General features: G+C 45.4%; 1 protein-coding gene across 1 annotated transcript; it reads left to right on the top strand.

Annotated features, from left to right (window-relative positions):
- Positions 1-1066: 1066 nt before the first annotated feature.
- On the top strand, positions 1067-22260 carry PPP1R26 (protein phosphatase 1 regulatory subunit 26). The gene is made up of 4 exons (XM_029062642.1): positions 1067-1141; positions 8981-12786; positions 17512-17629; positions 20742-22260. The coding sequence occupies exons 2-4, from the start codon at positions 8993-8995 to the stop codon at positions 20823-20825; spliced, it is 3996 nt and encodes a 1331-aa protein (XP_028918475.1). The 5' UTR covers positions 1067-1141; positions 8981-8992; the 3' UTR covers positions 20826-22260.
- Positions 22261-22280: the final 20 nt, after the last annotated feature.

Genomic DNA, 22280 nt, shown 5'->3' on the forward strand with positions numbered 1-22280 from the left:
AATCCATTTGGACCCCCACCGTCCCTGCCCCACGTGGGGCCTCACAGTCTCCATCCTCATTTTCCAGAGGGGGTAGTTGAGGCTCAGAGAAGTGAAACGACTTGCCCGAGGTCACCCAGCAGAGAGGGGGTGGAACCGGGCTTGAAAAAATACGATGGAAGGAGGGATGGAGAGATGGAGGGAGGGTTGGAGGGAAGAAGGGAGGGAAAGATAGAGGAAGGGATGGAGGGGAGGGATGGATGGAGGAAGGGATGGAGGGGAGGGATGGAGGGAGGGAGGGAGGGAGGGAGGCAGGAAGGGAGGGAGAGTGGGAGGGAGGGATGGAGGGAAGGGTGGAGGGATGGAGGGAAGGGTGGAGGGATGGAGGGAAGGGTGGAGGGATGGAGGGAGGGAAGGAGGGAGGGAGGGATAGAGGAAGGGATGGAGGGATGGAAGGAGGGGTGGATGGAGGGAGGGAGAGTGGGAGGGAGAGTGGGAGGGAGAGTGGGAAGGAGGGAGGGAGGGATGGAGGGAGGGAGGAAGGGTTGGATGAAGGGAGGGAGGAATGGATGGAGGGAGGGAGGGAAGCAGGATGGATGAAGGGAGGGATGGAGGGAGGGAGGGAAGGATGGACGGAGGGAGGGAGCGAGGGAAAGATGGAGGGAGGGAGGGAGGGAGGGATGGACTGGATACTTAGAGGATTTGGGGGGGGGGGGGTGCGGAGTGCGAAGGGCCGCCCCGAACAATCCCCCTCCCCCTGGGGGCTGGAACCTCAAGCGGGCCGCTCCGGCCTCTTAAGTCTGAGCCCCGAAAGCCTCGCGCAGGCGCACACACGCGCGCACACCCACCCACACACACACACACACACTCACTCCCGCGCGCAGGCGCACGCCCACCAGACGCGCGCGCAGAGATTGACCCACAGGGCGGCCCTCGGGGTCGCGCGCACGCGCAGTCCCGCCCGGGCGGGAGGGGAGAGGGGGGAGAGGGAGGGGGCGCGCGCGCGCGGCGGGGGCGCGCCTCCCCGGGGGCGAGGGGAGCCCGGAAAGCCCGGAGCGCGGAGCGGCCGGAGCGGAGCGGAGCGGAGCGGAGCGGAGGGAGCGGCCCCGGCTCGGCCTCGTCGGGCCTCGTCCGTCCGTCCGTCCGGAGCTGCAACGCGCAGGTGAGCGGGGGCCGGACGGGCCACGGATCCAAGCAAGCGGCCAGACCATCAAGATCGATGGGTGGCTCTTGAGCCGTGCAGCCCGTCTTGATGGAGCGCAGGGTGCAGAGCACTGGGCTGAGCGCTGGCAACGGGCTCGCAGTCTCCAAGACGCCTGCTGGCTGCACAGCACTGGGCTGAGCGCTTGCACTGCACACTTGGGCAACAGAGAGAGACCCTCCCCGCCCCACCACGGGCTCCGGGTCTAAAAGGGGGAGACAGCAAAGCAAAACAAGTTGTCAGGGGTCAGATGCCATCGAGATCGATAGAATCGTAGATTGGTTCAGTCCAGAGTATTGATTGAGCGCTCACTAGGTGCACGGCACTGGGCTGAGCGCTTGCACTGCACAGTTGGGCAACAGAGAGAGACCCTCCCCGCCCCACCACGGGCTCACAGTCTAAAAGGGGGAGACAGACAACAAAGCAAAACAAGTTGTCAGGGGTCAGATGCTATCAAGATCGATAGAATCGTAGATTTGATCATTCTATCATATTGATTGAGCGCTTACTAGGTGCACAGCACTGGGCTGAGCGCTTGCACTGCACAGTTGGGCAACAGAGAGAGACCCTCCCCGCCCCACCATGGGCTCACGGTCTAAAAGGGGGAGACAGCAAAGCAAAACAAGTTGTCAGGGGTCAGATGCTATCGAGATCGATAGAATCATAGATTGGTTCATTCCATCGTATTGATTGAGTGCTCACTAGGTGCACAGCACTGGGCTGAGCACTTGGACTGCACAGTTGGGCAACAGAGAGAGACCCTCCCCGCCCCACCACGGGCTCACGGTCTAAAAGGGGGAGACAGACACCAAAGCAAAATAAGTAGACAGGCATCAATACCATCAAGATCGATAGAATCGTAGATTTGATCATTCCATCGTATTGATTGAGCGCTTACTAGGTTCACAGCACTGGGCTGAGCCCTTGGACTGCACAGTTGGGCAACAGAGAGAGACCATCCCCGCCCCACCACGGGCTCACGGTCTAAAAGGGGGAGACAGACACCAAAGCAAAATAAGTAGACAGGCATCAATACCATCAAGATCGATAGAATCGTAGATTTGATCATTCCATCGTATTGATTGAGCGCTTACTAGGTGCACGGCACTGGGCTGAGCGCTTGCACTGCACAGTTGGGCAGCGGAGAGAGACCCTCCCTGCCCCACGACGGGCTCATGGTCTAAAAGGGGGAGACAGACACCAAAGCAAAACAAGTAGACAGGCATCAATACCATCAAGATCAATAGAATCGTAGATTTGATCATTTCATCGTATTGATTGAGCGCTTACTAGGTGCACGGCACTGGGCTGAGCCCTTGGACTGCACAGTTGGGCAACAGAGAGAGACCATCCCCGCCCAAGGACGGGCTCGCAGTCTAAAAGACGCTTGCTGGGTGCAGAGCACTGGGCTGAACCCTTGGACCGGACAGTTCAGCAACAAATAGAGACAATCTCTGCCCAACAGCAGGCTCACAGTGTAAAAGACGCTTACTACGTGCAGAGCACTGGACTAAGCGCTTGCAATGTACAGTTGGGCCACAGAGAAAGAGCATCCCTGCCCAGTGATGGGCTCACAGTCTAGAAGCTGGGGAGAGGGCAGGCCACAAAGCAAAGCAGGTAGGCATCAATACAATCAAGATCAATAGAATCATAGATTCATTCATTCAATCGTATTGATTGAGTGCTATGTGCACAGCCCTGGACTGTACAGTTGGGCAACAGAGAGAGACCAACGCCGCCCAACAACGGGCTCACGGTCTAAAAGACGCTTGCTGGGTGCAGAGCACTGGACTGAGCGCTTGGACTGGAAAGTTGGGCAACAGAGAGAGACCATCCCCGCCCCGTGACGGGCTCACGCTCTAGAAGGAGGGGAGAGAGGCCACAAAGCAAGTAGTCAGGCATCAATAGCAACAATATAAATAGAATCATAGATTCATTCATTCCATCGTATTGATTGAGCGCTTACTGGGTGCAGAGCACTGGACTGAGCGCTTGCACTGGACAGTTGGGCAACAGAGAGAGACCATCCCTGCCCAACGACGGGCTCACGGTCTAGAAAAGGGGGACAGGCCACAAAACAAAACAAGTAGGCATCAATACCATCAAGATCAATAGAATCATAGATTCATCTCTACCCCCTCCCAGCCCCACAGCGTTTATGAGAAGCACTGTGAGAAGCAGCACGGCTCAGTGGCAAGAGCCTGGGCTTGGGGGTCGTGGGTTCTAATCCCGGCTCCGCCGCTCGGCAGCTGGGTGACTTGGGGCAAGTCGCTTCACTGCTCTGGGCTTCAGTGACCTCGTCTGTAAAATGGGGATGAAGCCTGGGAGCCCCATAGGGGACAACCTGATGACCTTGATCTACCCCAGCGCTTAGAACAGTGCCTGGCACTTGGTAAGCGATTAATAAATACCATCATTATTATTATTGTTATTATTATGTCGGGACTATCGGCGGGTGCCTCCCGGTGCTACCGCTAATTGTCCTGGGGGGCATCACCCTCCCCCCCTTCCCCTTCCCTGCTGCGGAATGGGGAGTTGCACGGGGGGCTCCTCTCCAATAAGAATAATAGTAGTGGCATTTGTTAAGTGCTTACTATGTGCCAAGCACTGTTCTAAGCGCTGGGCTGGGCGGAATATAACATAATCAGGTTGTCTCCCTTGGGGCTCACAGTCTTAATCCCCATTTTACAGATGAGGTCGCTGAGGCCCAGTGAAGTGACTTGCCCAGGGTCACACAGCTGACAAGTGGCGGGACAGGGATTAGAATCCACGACCTCTGACTCCCAAACCCGGGCTCTTTCCACTGAGCCACGCTGCACTCCAACGAGGACATTCCCCCTCCCCGGGGGTTGGGGGCTAATTAGCCCCCGGGGGTCCCTTGCCCCGGATCGAGAAGGGGAGCAGCCCGAGGTCTGCTCTCGGGGCCGGTGGGGACCAGCCGGAGGGTCTCCTCGGGGCTACGGCTGAGCTGGGCATCCCCTTCACCATCCCGCACCCATTCATTCATTCAGTCCTATTTACTGAGCGCTTACTGGGTGCGGAGCACCGTACTAAGCGCTCGGAAAGTACAATTCAGCAACAGAGACAGTCCCTGCCCAACAACGGGCTCACAGTCTGGAGACGCAGCGTGGTTTAATGGCAAGAGCCCGGGCTTGGGAGTCGGAGGTCGTGGGTTCTAATCCCGGCTCCGCCGCTGGTCAGCTGTGTGACTTTGGGTAAGTCACTTCACTTCTCTGGGCCTCAGTTCCCTCATCTGGGAAATGGGGATAAAGACTGGGAGCCCTAACGTGGGACATCCTGATCACCTTGTATCTGTCGCAGCACTTAGAACAGTGATGGGCCCATAGTAACCGCTTAACAAGTACCATCGTTAATTAGAAACCCACACCGGGTGGAATAATAATAGTAATCATAATGGTGCTTGCTAAGCGCTTACTATGTGCCAAGCACTGTTCTAAGCACAGGAGTAGATACAAGGTCATCAGGGTGTCCCACGTGGGGGCTCACGGTCTTCATCTGTTTTACAGATGAGGAAACTGAAGCACTGAGAAGTTAAGTAGCTTGCTCCAGATCACTTAGCAAACAAGTAGCGGAGTCGGAATTAGAACCCCCGGCCTCAGACTCCCAGGCCCGGGCTCTTTCCACTGAGCCACACTGCTCCTCCACAGGGAGACGGTGGGGGTCCGTGAGGGCAGCATCCCCCGGGACCCGGGAAGTGCCCCCGGCCTGGGCCAGCGGATCGCCCGCCGGTCACCCACTCACCCACGGGGACACACACAGGGCCAGGACAAGGACTCGCCTCAATTAGAGTTCACCTCCTCCAGGAGGAGTTCCCAGACTGAGCCCCCCTTTCCCTCTGCTCCCCCTCCTCCCCACCCTCTGCTCTTCCCCCTTCCCCTCCCCTCAGCACCGTGCTCATTTGTATATATTATTTATTACCCTATTTATTTTGTTAATGAGGTGTACATCTCTTTGATTCTATTTATCTTGATAATGTTGTCTTGTTCTGTTCTGTCTTGCTTTGCTGTCTGTCTCCCCCGTTTAGACTGCGAGCCCGCCAATGGGCAGGGATTGTCTCTATCTGTTGCCGAATTGTACATTCCAAGCGCTTAGTAGAGTGCTCTGCACATAGTAAGCGCTCAATAAATACTATTGAATGAATGAATGAATTAGTTCATCCCGGGCCTCAATCAGAGGGCAGGAGCAGGTGAAGAAGTGCCACATTTTAGGAACTTCCCCTCCTCCCATCTTCAGGATAAAACTTTTCCCCTAAGGAAAGCAGGAATTGCCTTCAAAACCCAGCTAGACGGGAGCCAGAGTAAAAAAGGTAGACCTGACTCCTAATGAATGAATCTATCCCCCAACCCTAAGGCTGTGGAAAGTGGGGGACTCTAAGGGGGTGAAAGTCCCGTTTGGCCAGTTTGCTAAATTGAACTGTAATGGACATTTTTTTTTTCATTATGCAGTTTATCCTACCCTGCCTTTTCTTGTTTGCTTTATCCAGGAAGAATTTTCTACTGCAGTACCTGAGCTGAAAGGAGATTAAGGAGCTTTATTTTCCCTTGTTAGAATTTCTCTTTCCTGGTTTGCAGCTGTTGCTTTCTTTTAACTGCTGCTTTGGCACGGGCGTTGTGTGCATTCACAGCGAGGCCTGCATTTTAAGCCCAAGTCAAGCACACTCAGGGTAGATGTTTTGGCTAAACCCATTCTTTTAGCTTCATCGCAGAAAAAGCCCCATGCGTACCAAGTAGTTGTGTGACAGTTTTTAGAAATGATTCATTTAATGTTTAAAGTCTGTTTAAACTACAAGGACAGTGTGCGTGGAAACTTCCTTTGGTGGGTTTTTAAAGCTTTGCGACGGTTTAGAAAACTGCACGCATTGGACTCAGGCATGATAAAAGTTTAAACTCACGTTACAAAATGATAGTGTTTCCCCTAAAGCGGGTCACGGAGGGCCGGGTTCTTTGGGTGGAGAAGACTCCCACTTTTCTGTAGCAACTGTTGTTTGCTATGTGACGGAAACTTAATTTTGTTCCCCCTCGCTCCCCAAGTGAATCTTCCTTGTCATATCTTTTCAAAGGGAAATTTTCCTGCGGCTTAATGTGAGGAAGTTCACTCCCAAAATAGGGCCTTGCAAAATGAGTGTATTCTTTAAGTCTTAATTGGTCACATTCTCTAAAGAGATTTGTGTTTGGCAATAACTGTCAACTTTTCTAGTCAAGTGGAGGTTCACTCCAAAACTGAATCGTGTTAGTTTCAAACCAAAGCACTTTTTTGGAGTCCAAGGCCACAGACAATTGCTTGTGAGACCTCATTAGGGGCTTCTGGTGTCTCGGCAGACCCCAGCCCGATTCTGATGGGGAATAAGATTAACATTAATTTCTTAGTGAATTTTTTTTGATTTGTTCCATTTCCAGAGCCTAAAAATTCATTAATAAAATGCTAAATGTGAGATGTAACCATTGTGTTGTGACACATTGTTCATAAAGGTTCAGCGACCGCTTTGGAAGAGGCTGTAGACCCTTTTGTGTAGGGAACAAGACTGATCTCCACAGGTGTCTCGTCTATGTAAATGAGTAAATTTTAAGCGTTTTTTGGGGGGAGGTTTTTGCCTTCCTAAGGGAAATAGCTAAAAGGACAGGAACATTTGTGACCAATATCAAAAGAGGGAAAGGGTAGACATGGTGAGTTTAAGAACAGGTGTAGCCAGCATTTTAAAATGAAAGCCTTCTTTCCGATTTTTAAAAATTAGATCCTGGACAAAGCCTTTTTGACATAATTGCATTTAAATAGTTCCATTATAGTTTCACACTTAGGGTATAGATCTACTTTAACTGTAATTTTCTTTTGGCATCTGCTACTTATTAAGAATTTGTTGGCTTTCGAAGGATTTCTCCATGATTCTACCACAAGACATTTAGAGAGATGATATACTGTGTCCTTTTAGAGGGAAAGGCTATTTTGTGCCTGGAAAACTCTAGGTTATATAATGGAAAGAGTTGAAATGTTTTATTTTTATTAGACTGTGAGATCCCTGTTTTTGTTTTTTTAAAGCTTTTTTGTTAAGCGTTTACTATGTGTCAAGCACTGTTTTGAGCGCTGGAGTAGATATAAGTTAATCACGTTGGACCCAGTCCCTGTCCCACATGGGGTTCACCATCCAAATTAGAGGGAAGGGGAGTCAATCCTCATTTTACCGATGAGGTAATTGAGGCACAGAAAAATTAAGGGTCTTGACCAAGGTCACAGAGCAGTTTTCCCTAGGCCATGCTGCTTCTCTTGTGGGCAGGGGCCATGTCTGCCAACTGTATGGTGCTCTCCCAGGTGATTATTCAGTGCTCTGCACACAAGTGCTCAATAAATACCACTGGTAAATTGATTAGTGTTTTACTGTGTGTCCTATTCTGTACACATTACATGCATTTAAAATTGACCATCCAGTATTAGGTAAAACACACATTGATGCCTTCTTTCCTTGATTATTCTATAGAACAGTTATTTCATTATTGATCTTTTTATATAGTCAGAGGGCCTTTCCCTTCAAATTATGTCCTGAACAGACCGGCCAAAACTATTGCCAAAGGCAACCCTAACTGTTCCGCAGAAGCATTCATTCACTCATTCAATTGTATTTATTGAGCATTTATTGTATGCAGAGGGCTTTACCAAATACTTGGGAGGGTACAATATAACAATAAGCGGACACATTCCCACCCCACAACGACTTGACAATCTAGAGGGGGAGACAGACATTAATGCAAAATAAATAAATAGATTACAGAAATGTACTAAAGTGCTGTGAGGCTGAGGGGGTGGGATGAATGAAGGGAGCAAGTTAGGGCCACACAGAAGGGAGAGGGAGAAGAGGAAAGGCGGTCTTGGAGATGTGCCTTCATTAAGGCTATGAAGGGGGAGAGAAGAATTATCTGTCGGATGTGAAGAGGGAGAACGTTCCAGGCCAGAGGTAGGACGTGGGCGAGAGGTCGGCGACGAGTTGGAGGTACAGCGAAAAAGTTAGCATTAGAGGAGCAGAGTATGCCATCTGGGTTGTAGTAGGAGAGTAATGAGATGAAGTAGGAAGGGGCAAGGTGACTGAGTGCTTTAAAGGCAATGGTGAGGAGTTTTTATTTGGTGCAGAGGTGGATGGGTATTCATTGCGGTTTCTTGAGGAGTGAGGTGACATGGCCTGAAGGTTTTTGAAGAAAAATGATCCTGGCAGCAGTAAAGCATGGACTGAAGTGGGTAGAGATAAAGAGGCAGAGAGGTCAGCAAGGAGGCTGATACAGTAATCGAGGAATGATGGGAAAAGTCCTTGGGTGAGCATGGTAGCAGTTTGGATGGAGGAGAAAGGGTGGATTTTAGCGGCGGAAACAACAGTTAATATGGTATCTTGCAGTGTTGGTACCCACCACCTTCTGAACAGAAGAGACAGGATAGTGGCTTGGCTCAAATCTGTTAAACAAATTTCTAGGACAAGAGACCACGGGGTCAGTTTTACACTTCTTACTGAGAACACCCCTGAATAGTTTTCAAGAAGCGATTTGTGAGTTGCTGGCCCGTTGTGGTATTTAAATTACATTCATCAATCGTATTTATTGAGTGCTTTACTCTGTGCAGAGCTCACGGTATTAAGCGCTTGGGAGAGTACAATAGAATTAGCAGACATTTTCCCTGCCCAAAACATGCTCACAGTCTAACGTAAGTGAAAATTAAAGGTGAAAAATATCCTATGCTGGTTTGCATCTAATTACTGGTTTCATCTTGTTCATTTTATGTATCTTTTCATTCGTTTCTTTTCAGGATGTGGAGCTAATGCAAACAATTATTCCTTCGCACACTCCATCACTGACTGCTAGAATGTTTCTAATGAATGCGTCTCCTGTGGTTGCTCTGCAATCGAAATGGGAGTCTTTTGGACAGCCAGGAAGTTTTAGATTTCCGGCGTGCTTCTCGGAATCTGAAGATGATATTGCCAGAGCATCTGTAAGCGCGAAAGTTCAGATGATCATAAACAACCTGCAAAGCGAGGAGACTTCCTTGGGCATGAACAATGAGTATATTATGCAGAAGAATCAAAAGGTAGATCAGCGCGGTGGTGCCAGACCTGCAGCCAATGCTCTGGCACGTAAAGAGTACCATCGTTGCTCCGCCGACTTTGACGGCCCAGAGGAGGAAGGGATTTCTGAATTTGGGCCCCTGGTTTTGGATTCGGATAGTGATGATTCTGTGGACCGGGATATAGAGGAAGCCATTCAGGAGTACTTGAAAGAGAAGAGCCACACCATCCAGTCTTCGGCAAGCGAGACAGAGCATTCAGGTACTACAGGTGGGGAGAGCAGGTGCAAACCAGACCTCTCCCAGAAAAACGTGACTTCCGGCTTACTCTCTGTGAAGTTTAAAGCAGGCGTGGTCTCAGAAAGCTTCATACGCAACCACTTGGAAGTCGATGACCAGCTGAGGTCTGTCTCTCCTCTTAGCGTGAGTAGCGACGACTCTTTCGAACAGAGCATCCAAGCCGAAATCGAACAGTTTTTAAATCAGAAGAGACAAAGGGAAATCCACAAGCACGATGACCCGGTGAATCGGAAACCAGAGAAGAAGGAGACCCCCGTGAAATCGGCTTTTAAATCAAGCAAAGAATCAACCGGCAAACCGCGTCGCCAGGCTTGGAAGCAAGACTACAGTCTCACAGTCGGACTACCCGCGGAATTGGAGAAAACTGTTCAGACCAAGGACTTGAAATCTAAAGTCAGTGCAGAACCTGAAAACTTGAGTCAAGCAGATGGGTTACCTTTAAAGCCAGGAGCCCCTTGCCGCCCCAAGGAAACAGCTCCGAATAAAAACGAAGGTAAGAGCGGTCTCTGGGCAACTCGAAGGGGACAAAGAACCAAAAGTCTAGCTTTAGGGAATGATCCCTCCGACTCCAGTAGCGATGATGGCATCGAGGAAGCCATCCAGCTCTACCAGTTGGAGAAAACAAGGAAGGCCGCCAATCTAACAGTGGACTGTGGCCTATTGCAGGATGCCCAGCCCCAGCCAGAGAGTAGGGTGACATTTCCCGACAGCTTCTCGGTGGGTTCCCCAAAAAGTGCCTTGCCAGAAAACCGTAACAGACCATTACGGAGCAAAAGGAAGAGGGTTACTACGAAAGTTACAGAATCGGGCCAGGGAAGCAACGGCCCAAACAAACTCTTGAAGCCACTGAAAGAAACCAAAGTTTCTACCCCTCTAGTGAACAGAATCGCCAAATGTGAGTTTACAACCCAGGTCTCCTGCCGAGCCGAATCATCCGCTGAATTAATGTGCGCAGAAGCTATTCTCGACATTTCCAAAACCATCATGCCATCCCCTGTGGAAAGCGGCGACAGGCCACCTTCCGCCAACCCTGTCCTCGGTTCCCAAAGCGTGCCTTCCTGCCCTGTCAGTGACGACAGCTCAGTGGACAGCGACGATAGCATAGAGCAAGAAATCAGAACCTTTCTGGCCCTCAAGGCCCAATCAGAAAGTCTGTTGGCAAAGCCTCAGAACCTCTCCCAGTCTGTTCAGGATCCACTGTTGCCTGGAAGCAATAACCAGACTGGGGTCGATGAGGCTTCTCTCACCAACACGCTGAAATTATCACTGAGTCACAAAAAAAAACTTAAAGGGGAAAAGAAAACAGCGAAACAGTTGACACAGAAAACCCCTAAGGAGTTGGAGAAAGAAAGGCCCCAGGAGGCTGACTGTAGTAAAGGAAAAATTCTCCTGTGCCAAGAAAACCCTCAGTGGAGCAGAGAGTGTAGACCCCGTGAAGCAGAAAGTTGTGCTGATGCCTCCAGGTGTCAGCTTCTCTCTTCAGAATTAGTTGGACTGATCGATAAGCACGTGACCTTAGATCTGAGGCACGGTTTATCGCAGGTCTGTGGTAGGGCAGGTCGGGGGAGAAATGTGGAACCAGAAAGGTCCGGAACTGAGGACAAAAGCAGTTCATTGGACAGTGATGAGGACCTGGATACTGCAATTAAGGATCTTTTGCGATCAAAGCGAAAACTAAAGAAAAAGCCCAAGGACCACAAAACCCCCTGCAAGAAGAAGGTCAGGTTTAGTGGCACCGAAACACTGTTTTTGGACAAACTTGATAGCTTCCAAAGAGACTGGAAAGACAACCATCCCAGTGTGCTGAAGAGCTGCCTCTCGAGATCAAAAAAAGACAACATGGAGAACACAGTGAAAAAGCCTACTCTGAACACTTGTAAGAGCCGGTCAGAAAATAATGTCCAGTTTTCATTCCAAGTCAAAAAACAACCTGAGGCCAAACCAGTTTGGGTTACAGATGGTTTGGAAGCTAGCGAAAATCAGCACTCCGCGCTAAGCACCGTCTCATTGTCAGATGACAGCAGCACAATTGATAGCGATGATAGCATCGAGCAAGAAATTCGAAAATTTTTGGCAGAAAAGGCCAAAGACTCCCTGCACTGCTCAGAGGGTCCAGTGGGTAACGTGCCAAGCTTTGGTTCAGTGGGTATCTCTCATTCGGAGATGGCTCGTTCGCTGGAGCATCCGGCTACTTTGTCATCACATCAAAGTCAGAGGAGTAAAACGGCCTCTCAGCCAGCTGGGGGACTGAAAAACTCAGCAAGAACTGTAATGCAAAGTGCAATAAACCCCTCACATGATGGTGGGAAAAGTACATCCTGTACCGAGACTGTCTACCTCCATTCTACTTTGTCTTTAAAAGCAAAATGTGAGACAGTGCCTACTAAAAATAGCACTGGCCAGATGTCTGTAAAAGAAGCACCAATAGGTAGGAAGCACATATACAATAGAGACCAAAGTCAGAAAAGTCCCAAATCCACCAGTGTTGAAAGGGACGTCAGTCAGTTGCAGAATTGTATCAGTGCTTTCACCAGTTCAGGAAAAGATAGCAGTTTTCAGCTAAAATTGCCTAGCGTGTGTGCAGCTGATCAAGTGTCTGGTCTTAAAAGGGAACCAAATTTGTTTCTGAGCCACAGGCAACTTGGACGGAATGATTTAATCCACCAGGCAGTGCTCCGTGGCTCCACTGCCCTTGACCGTGAAGGTAGAGAAACGGTGAGGACAGGGAGGCTGGGGCGTGAGGAAGAGAAAGGAATAAAGACACAGGTAAAGTGTCCTGTGACGCCTGCAATAAAAACAAAGCCAAATCTACCGTTAGCTGCAGCCTGTTTAAAAGCAGAGGCGAGGCCTGCTCAGATTCAGACTCAGCTTTTTAATTTTGGAGAAAGTGCTTCCTGGAGAGGCAAACGAGCCAGTTTTTTCGATTCCTATCGGGGCACTCCAGTGCTAGTACCGTCCAGCCCAGCAGTAAGAAGGAACAAAGTGAGCCCAGGCCCAATAAAGCATGAAAGATCAAATTTGACCCTCCAGAAGGAAGGCGGGCCTTGGCAGAACAGTAACGTCCAAGCAGGGCTGAATCGGCATGAAATAAGAAACTCGTGCTCTGAAGGAAAAACCTTAGATTTCAGAAGTAGATGGGCCGATTCCCAAAGTGATCCAGACCATGATGTAGAGACAGATTCCAGTGAATTTAGTGACACACCTGTAGAGGAATGCAGAAGTGCATTAGCGAAGGGAAAGAGCCCAAATTTGTAAGTACGCTTTTTCGTAGTTTTACACCAAACGTTTTAGAAAAATTAACTCGGCGTGAGTGAAACTGGAACTGAAAAGGGAAAACTATCCATTGGTAGATTCTGCTCTTCAGTTTCTGTGTAAATATGTATACTTATAGAATCAGTGCTATTTAACAGGCGCTCCCTGGATAAATGTAAGTTTTGTAGAATTTTGTAAATTATTTAAAGTGCTTTAACAAAACTATTTTTAAATAATAGTTCGTTTTATAGACAGCGCAACTGCGATGTTCGGTAGGCGCCGTATAATTAGCAACGGTGAGATGGTGTCCTGGTAATTACATCACTGCCAGGGCGAAAGAGGACTTTTTAACAGATTGAGCATTTGGTCATTTGCCAGTCAATAATCTCAGATGCTTGAAAATGCTTAAAACATAAAAGCGATAACACTAGGGATCTTTAAAATGATAGCCAATTCACGTGTTTCATAGAAGAGGTGCTGTGTTTAGGACAATCACTCTCCAAGCAATTTCCATCCAGAAGAGAACACGCTTTTAAGGCATCCCCTCTTACTAAGCCCGGGCTCGACTGACCCCAAAAGCGTGTTTTCTAAAAACATCTCATTAGGATTTTGAGATCAGTAAATGCTTCAAAGCACAACTGCAAATGGGCAATTTGAATGGGCTATTTGCTTCTGCATGTAGAAATCTCTAGAATGGTTATTTTAACGACAGCATCCAATGTACTATACATTACATAGTTCTGAGGTCTACAAGGCAAAAAACATCTATCGTTGTCTAGTTACTGTGCAATTATAAAAAAGATTTGTGTCCTACTAAATTAAGTTTTTTGAGCCACTTTGTTCATTTTTAACAACGGTTGCGTAAGATGAAGAAGATGTATATGTTCAGTTTTGGTTTTTTTTCCCTCATTGCTGGTGTGTGCAATAGAGTAAGCCCTGTTTAGAATTTGTGAAGAAGGTAGTCAGTGCCTTCTCAGTTTTCTCGGGGTACTTGTTTGAGTGAACACATTTCAGTCCCCAAATCATTCCACCATTTTTATGTAACGGTTACCTCTGTTTCCATCAGAGGTGAACAGATTAGCTCGTATTCCCTGTACTCAATATTTGATTTATTTTCCCGCTTTACATTGAAATGGTATCGGCCTTCTCCCCATTTTCCTGATAGAAGACCGCCTTGAGCCATTTCAGTAAGGCCGGCAGCTGTTGTCCGTAATGGGACAGATGTTGTCAAGGATATCTTCAGTGTTGCATCGCATGGTCTCTGATGTGACAGTACTCTGTAGTGGCATAGAGTGCCATTAATTCTATGGTTATTATAAAGGGAAAAAAATGGCAGCTTGTATACAGCCTTCTTTTGTCTGGGTGTAAGTGCTGCTGGGTAGTACAACTTTACAACATTCAACAGACTTTTTATGGTCTGATCGGATTTTTGAAGAGGAAAAACAAAATGTTTTGTTTTAAACTTTTTAGCTGCACCTAACTAACTTTGCAATGATGTATCTAGAAGAATGTTTTGCCCTTAGTTATGAATTGGTATTTTAAAATTTAGATCGGTTTTTTAACTAGGTTCTTTTTTCCATGAAAAGCTGTAATTCATTTTTATACCCAAATGTGGAAACACTATATTGTCTGTAAAAACTGTGTTTACCGTCTCTTCAGTTCAGAGTTGCAGTAAAAGCCACCTTTAAGGTTTCGGTCTCTGTCTAAGGTTTTGATTAGTGAATGTGTGTTTTGTAACATATTAGTTCACTTAAGTGCTTCCAGGTAAAATGCAATCCCATGTGATTTGTGCTTTCAACTTCATTTAATTTTTAAACAGCACTTTTTAAATTAAAACAAAAACTGTTTGGTTTGTATATAAGAAATGGTATAAATTCATAAGTTTATAAAACTAATAAACCGAGGACTGCTCATTGAACCATAAGGCAGAGTTTATGTAGTTTTGTATCACTGACTGGCTAAGTCCCAAGGCTGATTTGAAACTTAAACTTCTTTATGAACCCATTACTGAAGGTCTCTAATTATCAAAGGTAAGACATACGAAACATGGATTCTTTGCGGTAGCTCACTGATTTCACGTTGCTTTGCAGTGTCCAAGAAGCAAATCAGGTGCCCTCAGTATTATTTATCATCTCTTTATATAGCACAACTTGTAGAAACTGTTGCTGAACAATGAAAGAACTACGAGAGTATGTTCTTCCTGAATGCTTCAGATGAGACCAGTCGTTTTGCCCATCGTGAATAACTCGGGGGGTGTGGAGAGCTTGGTTGTTACAAGAATGGGAAGTTACCAGATTTGGCATTTTGATTAAGTGCCTGCTTCAGTGCTTTGCACACATAACTACTCGATAAATGCAACTGATTGACTGATTAAACCAATCCGGCCTGCAGGATCTTTCAGTCTACCAAACCAGTTTCAATGGAAATAGGGATATTACACATTTTTGGCCAAGTATAAGAAACCAAACAACTTGAATCTTCTTTAGATGAGTTAAGGAAACTGATTCTTGTGTGAAATTGCTCCCATTTTGATAGGCAGTGGCTATTTGATAATGGCTGAGATAATTTTGCTGAAGAGCAGAATGTTGGACCTTTTCAGAGTTCAGATTAATATAGTTAATTTTTTTTAAAGCAAAATTGGATTAGGATGTAATGATTATTACTTTGAAATAATGTGTTACTTGTTGAGCAGCTCCTACATTATACTGGTGCTTCATTTTGTGGGTATTTTAGGAAATATTCTACCCCTTTAGACTGTAGGCTCATTGTGGGCAGAGAATGTGTCCATCACCTCCATTATATTCTCCTAAGTGCTTAGTGAGTGTTCCGCATGCAGTAAGCACTCAGTAAATACCATGAACGTAGATTTTTCAATCTCTCTGTCCCTATGTTTTTATGGGATAATCTATTATCAGCTCTGTATAATGTAATTCCTTCCCTGACTAGGCCCTCATTTCCTCGTCTCCCACTTCCTTCTCTGTTGCCCTGTAACTTGGATTTTCTCTCTTTATTCAGTCTTCCCTCAGCCCTATGACAGGTACATATCCATAATTTATTCATATTAATGTCTGTCTTCCTAGGCTGTAAGCTCGTTATGGGCAAGGAACATGTCTACCAACTCTCTTATATTTTACTCTCCTGAGTGCTTAAGCCAGTGCTCTGCACACATTATGTGCTTAAAGATATGATTGATTCCTTTTGAAAATCATAAAATTATTGATTTTTTTCTTCCCCTTTAAGGAAGCTTGTTTGCTTGAATTGACTGGCAACTTAGCTAAAGGTTATAACATGCTCATTTTCCCCAGGCTTCTTTATCCTGGGCCAATTTTAGTCATCTTTTCCAAATACAGTTTTTAATCTTATGGGAAAAATAAATGTCTTAACACCTCCTGGATGAAAACACAAACTGAGTGATTTTATGATGGAGTAGGGAAGGGTTATAAACAAGTATCAAATATTACTTAGCATGTAATTTAGGAAATAGTCCCTTCTCTACCCATTCTGTAGTACAATCCACTGAGACATTGCTCTAGGGAAAAAAAGCAGCTATTCATTTTGAATTGTGGTAAGAAGTAACAGGAGCATCTTCATCGTGGTGCTGCTGCTATAATAGGTTTTAAATCCCCTAGTATTCAGACCACTTCTAGTCTTTAACATTATTTGTTAACTTCCTATTTTGATCTAGTGGACACAGTTACTTTGAAATGAAGCAATTGTGAGCTCAAGCTGTGCTACTTGTGGTTTGGCATGGGCTCTATATAATCTCAGTATCAGCCCTCCCACTTATGCCTCAATCAGAATTTAAACCAAGCCCCATAATAGTAATAATAAGTGTGGTATTTAAGTGCTTTCTATGTGCCAAGCAATGTACTAAGCACTGGGGATATTAATAAAGGAGATCAGACACGGTCCCTATTGCACGTGGGGCTCGTGGTCTAAGTGGAAGAGTGATCAGGTTAGTCAGTCCCTATTTTACAAATGAGATGGTGGAGGCACACAGAAAGTAAGTGACTCAGCCAAGGTCACACAACGGACAAGTGGCAGAGCTGGGATTAGAAGGCAGGTCTTTTGACTCTCCGGTCCGTGCTCTTTTCACTATGCTGTGTCCTATCCATGATGTAGAGCAAGCCAGTAGAAGTATCTTTTGAAGTTGCTCCCTTCCAAATGATGTTAAAACTCTCTGCCACTCTACTTGTATATTTCATTCTCTTTTCATTCTGGATTATCCTTGCTTCGGGAAAAGTTTGGTATAGAAAAGCGAGCTAGTTGGCTCATTTGGATGGCCCGGTATAAATTCTACTAGAATTAAGTTTGTCTGGGTTTACCCAATCAGATTTTGCCTGGCATTGCCCGCAGTTTTACAGATGTCCTCGGGCCTGGTCAGAGTATTAGATGCTTAACCACAATCAATCAGTAAATCATATTTATTGAGTGCTTACTTTGTCTAGAGCACTGTACTAAGCACTTGGGAGAGTACGATACAACAGAGTTAGTAGACACGCTCCCTGCCCACCAGAAGCTTAACAAAATATCTCTACTCTTTGTCTTGGAAAAGAAGGCCATCCGTGCAATCTACGGTTACTCAGAAGTGCCAGATTTCCTTTTTATCAATGCAGTAAAGTTTTCTTCTGTCAACTGAGAATTACTGTTTAGAATATGCTAGAGCTGACACTGTTTTTACCCTGTGCTTTTTGATTAATTATTTCTCCGTATATATTTTGCAGCTCCTCCTTAAGCACTTCTATTGATCCTGGAGTGGTAATTCAGCCTTATATCACATTGTCTCCAGAACGACTTAAGAAGATTACTTTATGGCCACAGAATAGGAGGAAAATGCTCCAGGTACAATCGCTGGCATTTGGGGTTCTCAGGATGGTTGATTGTAGCCTAACATTCACATTCATTTAGAAAAGCAGCATGGTTTAGTAGATAGAGCCAGGGCTTGGGAGTCAGAGGCCCTGGGTTCTAATCCTGGCTCTGCCACTTAGCTGTGTGACTTTGGGCAAGACACTTCAGCGTGGCTCAGTGGAAAGAGCCCGGGCTTTGGAGTCAGAGGTCATGGGTTCAAATCCCGGCTCGGCCACTTGTCAGCTGTGTGACTATGGGCAAGTCACTTAACTTCTCTGGGCCTCAGTTACCTCATCTGTAAAATGGGGATTAAGACTGTGAGCCCCACGTGGGACAACCTGATTCCCCTGTGTCTACCCCAGTGCTTAGAACAGTGCTCTGCACATAGTAAGCACTTAACAAATACCAACATTATTACTTCTCTGTGCCTTAGTTACCTCATCTGTAAAATGGAGATTAAGACTCTGAGCCCCACCTGGGACAACCTGATTACCTTTGTATCTACCCCAGTGCTTAAAACAGTGCCCATAGAAAGCACTTAACAAATACCATCATAATAATAATAATTCACACTCCTTAGAAGCTACAGTTCTAAGAGGAGAGAAGTTTGGACAGGAATGGGAGGTGGAAGATGAGGAGATACCTGGAGAGAACAGGGATATTCAGAGAAGACTTTTGTGAAACTATCAGAGACCTGAGCATGTGGGAAGGAGCCATCCCAGACTTAGAAGTTAAAGATGGCAGTAAGGGAGGAAAATGGGAGGAAATGTTGGTAATCAGTAGAAGGAGTGGGGCCCAGGGTACAGCTAGAGGGGTAGGATTTTTGGGAGCAGATGGGAGACCTCTTCTGGAGAAAGAGACCGAGAAAGTGAGACGGAGAATTGAGAGGATTAAAGATAAATGGTTGACAGATGGAGACGTTACCTTTAGGTATCGTTAAAAATAAGGAGGCAAATTCAGATCTCACTACCTCCGTCACCAATATACATGTGGCCAGAAGATTCCCCACGATTACATAATGAAGTGTCTTAGTTGCAAAATTTCCACATGTTTGCTTTATGCACTAGCATTATGAATTACCATATTTACTCACATAATTGCCCTGCTTACTTACACCATTTTTGTTACATTGAGCCAATTATATGAGCCAATTATGTCGGTCATATAAGAATTAAGTCTAGCAAAAGAAGGCGAAGCAAATCAAGAAAAAAAGGAGGGGAAGAGGAAGAGCACTTGAGAATTTCTCTTTTTTTAAATGGTATTTGCTTGGCACATAATAAGCACTAACACTGGGGTACCTACAAGCTAATCAGGTTGGACTCAGTCCATATCTCACATGGAGCTCACAGTTTTCAAATCTGTTTTACAGATGAAGTAACTGAGGCTCAGAGAAGTTGTGACCCACTCAAGGTCACAAAGCAGGCAAGTGACAGAGCTGGCATTGAAACCCAGATCCTCTGACTCCCAGGCTAGTGTTTTATCCACTTAATCCTGCATTCTCCCAAGTGCTGCTTATAAGCAGCAGTTACCCCGCATGGGGCTCCCAGTCTAAGGATGAGGGAGAACAGGTATTTAATCCCCATTTTACAGACAAGGAAGTTAAGTGGCTTGTCCAAAATCCTGCAGCATGCAAGTGGTGGAACATGGATTAGAACTCATGTCTCCTGACTCCCAGGCCCATACTGTCTCCTCTAGACCACGCAGCTTCTCCCTACCGTATGTTTGCATCCTCACCTTTCTCCTCCACTACCAGCATGAACGCATCTCAGTGAAAGTATGTTTTCTACCTGCTGGGCTGTCCCATTCTCACTTCCCTTCCTGCATTTGCCAGAGACCCCTTCTCTCTCTCCCTCTCTGCAGTCTCACATTTCCTCCTTACTTCAAGACGTCTCTAATTGGATGTCCCGCCAAAACCTCAAACTTAACATATCCAAAACAGAACTCCTCATTGTCCCTAAACCCTGTCCTCCCCATGATTTTTCTGTCACTGTAGGCAGCACCACCATCCTTCTTGGCATTCTCCATGACTCTTCTCTCTCACTCAACCCACATATTCAATCTATCACTAAATCCTTTTAGTTCAACCTTCACAACGTCACTAAAATCCACCCTTTCTTTTCCCTCCAAACTGCTACAATGCTGATCCAAGCACTTACCAAGTACCAGCCTCCTTGCTGATCTCCCTGCCTCTTTTCTCTCCCCACTCCAGTTCATACTTCACTCTGCTGCTTGGATCATTTTGCTACAAAAACATTCAGCCCATGTTTCCCCACTCCACAAAAACCTCCATTGGTTGCCCATCCACCTCTGTTTCAAACAGAGTCGGCTTGAAAGCACTCAATCACCTTGCCCTCTCCTACTTTACCTTGCTGCTCTCCTATTACAACCCAGCCCACACACTTCACTCTAATGCCAGTCTACTCACTGTACCTCGATCTCGGCTATCTTGCCACCGCCCACAACCTGTCTCTTCATATCTGACAGACAATTCCTCTCCCCACCTTCAAAGCCTTATTGAAGGCACTTCTCCAAAAGGCTTCCCTGACTAAGCCCTCATTTCCTCTTCTCCCACTCCGTTCTGCGTCACCCTAATTTGCTCCTTTTATTCACCCCTCTCTCAGTCCCACAGCACTGATGTGCGTATCCATAATGCATTTTTATTGATGTCGGTCTCCCCCTTGAGACTGTGAGCTCATTGTGGGCAGGCAAGGTGTCTGCCAACTCTGTAACAATGTACTCTCCCAAGTGCTTAGTTCAGTGCTCTGCACACAGTAAATGCTCAATAAATACTATTGATTGATCGATTACTATTTACAGTGGTGGCACAAAAACATTTCCTTTCCTCCTCAAAAATCTGAGTGTGGCAGTTAAGCAGTGGAGGCTATTTTACAAGTAAATTAGGTATTCATATAAACAGCATGTTTCCTGCCGTTTTAAATAAATGATAAAATGACTTTGACATGATTTGGGGAGGTGTCATATTGATGTGGAAATATAGGAAGATAAAATAAAAAGGTGGTTGAAAACTAAAAGCTAAGCAAACAGTAAATTTGCTTTACTTCTCTATGCGTAGTTATCCTGCGCTTTTTATCGTTTTATTTTTCAGATTGGAGCAAAAAAGCTAAATATAACTATTGACTGGAATGAAAAAGGAAAGTTCACAAAGAAGACTTTTGAAAAAAATTTGTAAATTACATTTTGAGATGACAAAAGCTCAAGTGACCATTTTTTGTAGCGTACTGGTTGGAGTTTGAGTCGGCCATGGAACTCTAACTTGCTTTGGTGGAGGAGCATCAATAATTTTGTTTTGTAATATAGTATTCTTGGTGACTATTTTCTCAGCATACCTCTTGTATTTTTTTTAAATTTCTAAAGTCACACATTTGAAAACTGAAAATTTAAAAAATATCTTGTGAACCAAACTATTGACTTGTTAAAAATTGCAAGTTTAAGTTTTGCCTAAATATGTTTGAAAAAAGTATGCTGTGTATAGCATAAATATCAGTATCGTATCTGCTTATTTTGTTTTTTACTGTTGCTAGACTATGAAAGCCTAAGTATTCTATTATGATAAGCTGATAAATTCCAGACCCATATACAAGATAAGACAGATTATTGTCAGGCTTCCGAACTGGAAGCGATTGCAATATTTAGGAAGGTGAAAATAGCACTGTGAAGATAGGTTTTTTATGCTCGTCAATCAGTGGTATTCATTGAGTATTCACTGGGTGCAAAGTGTTGTATTAAGCACTTGGGAAAATACAATAGAGTAAGTAGTTTCCTCAACTGTAAAATGAGATGAATATATTTTCTCCCTCTCCCGTATTTGGGGAACCCTATGTGTAGGAAGGCTGAGTTCAATCTACTTATATAGTACCTACCCCATTGATTAACACAGTGCTTGTCACATTCCTTTAAAAAAAAAAAACCTTCACAGTTATTATTTGATCAGAAATGTGATTTTTGCCATGTGTGCTGGAAATCAGTGAACAATATTAACATGCATTGGGAAATTGCATTCATTTTCAATGTGTGAATGGAGCCAACCAGTCACATGAATATTAAGATTGAAGTACATTTTTATGAGTGACAGAAATAGAGGTGGCATAAAAACCCCAAATATTTCTTAGGCCAGACCTTAAAAAGAAACCCAAAGTAAAGCCAAGAATTTAAACCATTTTCTGGCTAAATAAAAAGAAAATAAGGTTTTTGCTATTCTCTAGAACAATTCTACTTTTTTCTGTTTCTCTTGGGCTAGTTTAGGGGACACCCCCTCCACCCCCGACCCCCAGCTCTTAACTAAACATCTCAGCTTAAAAGAATATACATTTGCTTGGTGGCTAAATAAATGTAGCTTTCTTGAAGGAAGCTCAATTCTAATCCATTGTGGTGGATTTAGTAGTAGTGAAATTTCTATATTTTTAGTGCAGATTGGAAAGTTAGCGCTCAAATGCAATGGACTGCCTATTTAAACATTTGTGTAGATTTTTTATTCAGTGATATTGTTGAAAGTAGATGTTTTGGCAGTGCATTTGACTTATGAATAAATAAACTTTAAAATTATTGTCTGAGGAGCACCACTATATTTAAATGTGTTTAAGTGTTGGTTAGGGTTTGTTTTTATAGATCGTCTTCCCGTTGGAAT

The sequence above is a fragment of the Ornithorhynchus anatinus genome, chromosome 4, assembly GCF_004115215.2.
Source record: "Ornithorhynchus anatinus isolate Pmale09 chromosome 4, mOrnAna1.pri.v4, whole genome shotgun sequence".
In the NCBI taxonomy this organism is placed as follows: domain Eukaryota; kingdom Metazoa; phylum Chordata; class Mammalia; order Monotremata; family Ornithorhynchidae; genus Ornithorhynchus; species Ornithorhynchus anatinus.